This window comes from Phaethon lepturus, unplaced genomic scaffold, assembly GCF_000687285.1.
Source record: "Phaethon lepturus isolate BGI_N335 unplaced genomic scaffold, ASM68728v1 scaffold44033, whole genome shotgun sequence".
NCBI classification, from domain to species: domain Eukaryota; kingdom Metazoa; phylum Chordata; class Aves; order Phaethontiformes; family Phaethontidae; genus Phaethon; species Phaethon lepturus.
The window spans coordinates 11,313-18,557 of NW_010529150.1; the positions used below are offsets into that span (position 1 = coordinate 11,313).

General features: G+C 49.7%; 1 protein-coding gene across 1 annotated transcript in view; it reads left to right on the top strand.

Moving 5' to 3' along the window:
• KLHDC3 (kelch domain containing 3) overlaps positions 1-7,245 on the top strand; it is a 14,871-nt gene that overhangs the window by 4,979 nt on the left and 2,647 nt on the right. Inside the window, exons 3-7 of the mRNA XM_010283848.1 lie at positions 123-238; positions 1,611-1,682; positions 1,906-2,119; positions 2,408-2,494; positions 3,693-3,801. Of these exons, the coding sequence (XP_010282150.1) occupies positions 123-238; positions 1,611-1,682; positions 1,906-2,119; positions 2,408-2,494; positions 3,693-3,801 (598 nt within the window). The remainder of the gene's footprint in view (positions 1-122; positions 239-1,610; positions 1,683-1,905; positions 2,120-2,407; positions 2,495-3,692; positions 3,802-7,245) is intronic.

Below are 7,245 nucleotides of genomic sequence, written 5' to 3' on the forward strand. Positions count from 1 at the left end.
AAGCAGGTGCTGTGTGTGAAAGAGGAAAGGATTTCTGTCTTACAATAAAGAACAGTAGTAAAGAGCTATCCCATCCCAACATCTACTGTATTTTCTTAATGTTGCCTCCTGTTTTGTTTCAGACACGCACAAGTGGTTCACGCCAAAGGTATCTGGAATAGTCCCAGGAGCGAGAGATGGGCACTCAGCTTGTGTCCTGGCAAAGAGCATGTTTATCTTCGGAGGCTATGAGCAGCTGGTGAGTAGTGTCTGTAACTGGTATTTGGCAATCCCTTGGGAAAGAGGATGTTCCTACCCAGGTTGGTAGAGGCAGGATGCAGAGGCATATTTGTATCCATAATTGCTTTCATTTTATAACTCAGCAAAGTTATGTCATTAATTACCCAGGTTATGCTCATTGTTTTGTGGAGAAAATGGTTGGGAAAGTAAGCCTAAAAGTATGGTGGATTTTTTTTTTTCCCAAAACATATAGATATATAGAGGTAAAAATAGAAATATTTTTATAGATAATTCTTTCTGACTAACTTCTCAGCCAAATTTAGATAGAAAAATATATAACATTTTAAATATATATTGATCTGCATTTATTTTAATTTGGCTAAGAAATGAGCCAGAAAAATCACTTACCAATATCTGCAGTGTTGCTGTAAGGTTTTGTCCTAATCTGGCGCATGTTCCCTGTATTCTGTACCTGCTCTCACATCTTGCTGATCCCCTCCAGCAAACACGTGCTTGCCCTCCCATTAAGAATACCTTGAGCCAAAGGTCATCCTGCACTAGCTGTCACTGGGCCTAATGCTCCTTTGAGCTCCTTGTGCTCTGATCTTAAGTGGGTAAATATCTTTTCAGCCTATCACCAGGCTCCAGAAAAGCTGTGCAAAGTCACATCTGTTTATTAGGAAGAAAGCTGGGGCTCTGTTATGGCAGTCACTGGGTTATTCCCTCTCTCTGAGGCCAATGGCATGCCAAATCCATGATCTTGATTACAGCAGCAGGAGCAGTTCAAATGTGGCTTGTTTTTAACCAAGACCAAACAAGCCTGTAGCTGTCTCTGCTATCTCCCCTGCCTGGAGGAGCAGGAGTCTGTGCTGTTCGTGTGAATGCAGCCCCTTCCAGGCAGCTAGCTGCAGTTGAGTTTTGTGGGATCCTCAGAACCCCAAGTGTATTTGCTCCTGGATGTTTAGCTTCCTAGGAGTAATCTTAGCTTCTACCTCTCATCAGGTGGCCTTAGCAGAGCCAGTTTGACTGTCCCGTTAGCAACCCTTTCTTCTGTCACTGCATGGAGTGGAGGCAGGGTTCTGCTGTGAATGTACATGTTGTGTGCAGGACAGCCTTGGGGGGAGGAACTTGGGGAACATTTATTTGAGCCCCAAATAAATGGGAAGGCTGCAGGGAGAGACAGGACACCTTTGAGGAGAAATGGGCTTTGCCTCCCTCTTGTTAAGTGATGTGTGCTGCCTACCCTGACATTTTGGAGCAAGCACCGTATCTCTTAGGAAGTACTAACTCCAAAGGGATGCTCTGGGTCTGTAGGATAGCATCCTTCCTGGAGCCAGATGTGACCAGGCTTCTCAGTCTCTTTGTGACCAGGCTGACCTGCTGTCTTCCAGGCTGACTGCTTTTCAAACGATATCCATAAATTGGACACCACAAACATGATGTGGACCTTAATCTCTGCCAAGGTCAGTGTCCGCTTTTCACTCTGGTTTGTGGAGGAAGTCTCATATCTGCTGTTCTCTGGGGTAGCTGCCCACACTTGCCTTGCAGCTTCTGTCTGGTGTGACTGGGATCTGCAGGAGGGGAAGTTCTCCAGAAGACAGCCACCCCAACTTCCCCATCAAGGTGGGTCATCTCCCTGGGTAATCTGCATTCTTTCTCTTGTTCTGTTTTACTCTGTCCCTTCAGGGTACGCCAGCTCGCTGGAGAGACTTCCATTCAGCTACCATCATTGGAACAAAGATGTACGTATTTGGTGGCAGAGCTGATCGTTTTGGACCATTTCACTCCAACAATGAGATCTACTGTAACCGTATTAAAGTATTTGATACAGAAACAAACTCCTGGCTGGACTCCCCTCCAACTCCAGTGCTCCCTGAAGGCCGGCGGAGCCATTCAGCATGTGAGTGTGGGTCTGCTGAGAGAGGACAGTGGAAGGAAATTCCCATCTGCCTCAGAAGGGGTGTCTGGTCCACTGGGTGGAGATGTGGGTTAGCAAGTGGTGCACAGAGCCTGGCTCCTGTGGAAAGCTGCTGCCCACTGAAAAGCCATGCACATAGCCCTTCACGCGAAGGTGATGTAAGCAAAGATGGATAACCAGCACCACTTTGCTTTGTGTTTGATGTTGGGACAGGGACCTGCTGGGCTCTACCTTGGGTGGCACACTGATGTCTATGCTTACTCCCCACAGTCAGCTACAATGGGGAGCTATATGTATTTGGTGGCTACAACGCACGCCTCAACAGACACTTCCACGACCTCTGGAAATTCAATCCAGGTATTTATGGTTTTAACTTGTTGCAGTGATACAGCTCAAGGCCCTCAAGTGTGTGAGTGCTCAGATGAACGTACTCTCCAAGGGCTAGGAGCCTGGTTGGGGGGAAATGACTCTTCTGCCAGCATTGACAGGAACTTGCTACTGTGCTTGGGACCCCTGTTCCTCTTCAGGCTGTCTCCAACTCTCAGTTAGAAAGTGGAAAAGAAAGTATTGCTAAAAGACACGACTAATCAAAGGGAGGTTGGCAAAACTTTGTCTTGTTCTTAGATATGCAGAAGTGTTGGCAGAAAAGAAGATGGGAAGCAATGGGGCTAAGGGAGTGAGAGACCATAGCTGGGGAAACCACTTAACTTGTGCTGCAGGATCACTGTACCACATCAGACTGTGCAGCAGAAGAGGTGGTTCTTCAGCTGGTACCCTGAATATTGGTCAACTGTGAGCTGTTTTGGGATCCTCCGTCCTCAGGCACTTCTTGCAGTCCATTAGACTGATTTTGTTTCCTAATTGCTTTGCATAGTAAAGTCACCTGAGAGCAGCCAACTTGCTGCTCCCCAAGCTGATCTATGAGCTAGTGTGAGACCTCCTGAGGCTTTCAACGCTGTGCATTAGTGACTAACCACCTCCCAGCATCCTTGCCACAGAGAGCAGCAAGGACAAAGGCTGCTGCCTTCCCCACCTGGTTCAGCTCCCCATGCTCCCCTCCCACAACTAAGCTGTCCCAGCAGCCTCCGCCCTGCGACCATGCTCTGCATTCACAGTGGCTGCCAGCAGATGGGGCTCGTCCCTGGGTCTCCTTCCAAACCTGGACCACAGCAGGGTGCTGAGGAAAGCTGCCTGCCTGCTCCTGGAGCTCTGCCCCGTACAGCTCCCTGAGATGTCCGACCTGCTGCCGTGGCAGCCCGTGGGTCCTGGCGCTCAGGCTTTGCAGGTGAAAGGCCTCGGCCTGCAACTCCCATTTCCGCAGGCAGAGCTCCAGGGCTGTGCCTGGCATCTAAGAGACACTTCAGTAACAACCTCGTAGGCGTGCATCGTTTCGCCGCTCGCGAGAAGAGAAGGTCGACAGGGAGGGTGGGTGTTGGCTAGTTGGTGTCTGTGAGTCTCAGGTTTTGCTGTGATCTGTTTACATCCATAACCTGCTTATACCTGGGTCTTGGCCTGGCTCTTGTGACAAGCTGAGGTACTCTTTCCTGCCCTTTAGTTTCTCTTTCTTGGAGGAAGATTGAGCCCAAGGGGAAAGGCCCATGTCCTCGACGCCGGCAGTGCTGCTGCAGAGTGGGGGACAAAATCATTCTCTTTGGAGGCACCAGGTGAGTTGTGTGGGGTGGCTCTATGAGAGGGCTTGCCATTCCCTTCAGCACAGTGTCCCTTGACACTCTGCCCCGTGCTGTAGTCAGATGTACTTTAGAGGCATGTGGCAACTGTCCATCTACCTTGCAAGTGTAAGAAATCATGTAGATCAGGGATCATCTGGGAAAAGTCTAAGGGAGAGACTGAAGATGTCATGTAAGCTTGTAAAAGCATCTGGTGACAAGCCACCTTGTACAAGTAGAGGCAGAAGTATGTAACATGCTTTTCAGGAGCAGTTGTGCAGTGGTCAAGCTTTCTGTGAAAGAAGTAGGGGGGAGGGGGGAGGAGACTGCACCATCAGAAGGACAGGTATCCTAGTCTGCTGTGCTGTAGCAGACCTCAGGCTGACTTATCCTCCCCTACGTGCTGCCCTGCTTCTCCCACAGAGTTTCTTTCATTGCCAAGTGTGGTGTCTGCCAAGCTGCAGTGGGATGTCAGCTCAGCTGGGAGCTAAGGAGCCCATACACAAGACAAGGCAGCATTCCCTTCTGTGCTGGTGTTCCTTAGCAAAGCTTCCATTCACAAAAGGGACCTGGTGTTAAGGATTTAGCTGTCAAACACTGGAAGCGATACTGTCAAGATGCAGGGCAATTGGATGCGTCCAAGAGCTTTAACAGCTGTTAAAAGAAAGGAAGTGGCCTATCACCAGGACACACTCTATGCTGTCTAGAATGACAGATTGCAGCTCTGGAGCACAGGCCTGTTTGCTCGCATCTACCTTGCAGAGACGTGTGAAATGTTTTCAGCCTTCTACATGCTTTGGAAAGCTTTGGGGCTTTCTCTGGGACCCTGGCAGTGGCTTTTTGGGGACACTTCTGAAGACAGGTTGGGGCAGAGGACAAGGCAGGGCAGGTTCTTCTGATGGGCTGACCATACCAGTGTGCGACAGAGTGAAGGGCCTTGAGGACTCAGGAGTGCTGGGGGTGTGTGCTTAGTTGTAGAATGTCCATGTGTGTGTATGAGGGAGTGCTTATTGCAGGTGAGGTATGCTGCATTTATCCAGTCTCCTCAACAGATACTGGGCCTTTCTCTGTATGACAGAAGGCTTGGTAGGCCTTGATGGCAGTTTGGGATGCTCTCAGATGCTGTGGTGTGGATTTGTGTTACAGCAGCAGCTGAACTCTGATGTTAAACCTAGCCACTCTTAGGGAAATGCTAGCAAACCATAACAAGTTTGACAGCAGCTTTTTGGAGCTTGGTCTGCCTCTGCCAGACAACGCAGCAGTGCCTTGTCTTCTCCACTGAACAACTTCAGTATTCAACTTGTTACTTAATCCAGGCTCAACCCCAATGCAGGCCTGCTCATCAGTGCTAGTTTGGGATAGGAAGAACTGCTGGCAGCTAGGAATGCAGCCTGCTTGGACTGGAGGGAGGGTCTTGTAGGCTGGGCGAGGGGGAGATGGGGGTGGGGACTGTACTTGCTTCCTGTAACGGTTATCAGGTGTATTCTGGAGCTGCCTGTCGAGATAAGAAGTTTTCCAGGAAGTCGTTGTAATGGAGAACTCCCTGTGGTCTGCCTCCTGACCTGTGCTCCCCTGCCCAGCAAGGGGGAGGGGGATCGCACAGTGCAGGGGACCCGGCAGGGCTCCTTGGAGGATGAGCCAGCAGGCTCTGCTTGCTAGACAGCACGCACTGGGGGACAGACAGGCAAAACCCCTTTGTGTCCTGCCTTCCCTTACAGGATTCGCACACCCTGTAGACTGTTCAAGAGGCACTTTTGCAGTATGCCTGCTCCTGTGGCATCCAAATGCTTAGTTTCTTTTGTAGCCCTGCTCAGAGCCTGGTCTTTTTGCCCCAGGTGTGGTCTCTCACTGTGGCCAGCAGCAATCCTGTCACTCATGTCCAATTTAAGTGACCAGGAAATCATGTAGTGCTAAGCTCAGTGTTCCTGTTAGCTGTGTCACAGGTGTGGTCTGGTTTCCTCCCAAATCCACCAGCACTTCAGCATGCAGAGACTGAACAAGGGAGAACAAGGGGAAGAGCGAATGCTATGAAACAGAGTTTAGCTGAACAGATGCCGATCCAGGTTTGGCTTGAGGCTGTGTTTTTCCCTGACAAGGTTTAGAAATGCATGGCTCTGGTAAGGGAGTAGGGGCTCTCACTGGGTGTTTGGTGCAGGGCCCAAGAGCATTTGCCAACATAACGAGTTGTTGTGCAGCTCGAATGAGCAGTTTTGCTGGGCTCTGGCTGGTACCCTGCACCCTGCTGTCTGGGAGTTGCAGCTCTCCTGGTCTTGAACTCCAGGCTTTCCCTAGAGGCTTGCACTTTGGTGATTAAAACCACAGACATGGTGCCTGCTGGCTTTCCTTTGAAAGATAAGGGATGGTCTAGGGTTTCCTGTGACGTGGATGTGAGATTAGATTGTGGTGTGGTGAGCACACAGGGGTGGAATTAAAGGGGCTCTTGCCTGTATCTGGGCAGATGGGACCCATCACCAACAGGTCATCTTTGCCAGCAGTGAACTGTGCCCCGCAGTTTGTGCTGGGGTTATGGGAACCTGGCAGGGCAGGTACTGCCTCAAGTCCCGTGAGATGTGAAGCTTAGTGGGTCATAGGTGGGGAAGCAAGTGACACTGGGGTGAGAATTCACTGCATGAGGTCCCAGCTAAGCAGTGAGGAGATGCTAAATTGCCTTGTCACAAATCAAAGCAGAACTTAAAACACCTTTCCTTTCTTTCAAATTCTCCAAACAACCATCAGCCATGGGAGTGCTTTCCCTGGTACAAGCGCTACAGTTCCAGCACAGGCTGGTCTCTCAGGTGCTTTGGCTGTTCCATCAAGACTGCAGAAGCAGGAAACTATAGATGAGGCTGTTCTCTAGAAATGCCTGAAGTCATAGCTCCTCACTAGCATTCCAGTACCAACATCAGATGGGAGTATCAGCAAATTGGGACTGGTTTAAAATGGTTGCTGCACTGATTAGTGCCCGACACATGCTTAGTTACAGTCTTCTGAAATGCTGTCCCCATTTTGGCACAACCAGGGAGCTGTGGCTGGAGCCCACAGTGGTTTCTGAGTCAGGCTGAGAAAAGTCTGTGCTTGCCCTGCCATGCAGATGTTTCCTCGCTGCTTTCTCTACTCTTCTCTCACAATATCTCAGTGGCCATGCTGAAATAATTGCAGTAGATCTTATAACCATGTGAGAACTGAAGCAATGAACAGCATGTGGCTGGGCAGAATTTGTTTCAAACCTTGTGCTGTTGTGCTTGGCACACAACTTCAGTTCACGCAGCAGGACCCAAAAGCAGTCCAGCTGCTGGCCTAGTCAGAGGAATGCAAGCTAATAAAATAGGATGTTTTCCTGGCTGCAGGTTGCTAACCTGTGGGCTTTTGCTGGAGAGTTTGTTCTAATGCAGCAGGTACATATGGCTATTGTGGACAAAGAGGGAAAGAACTATCACTCAG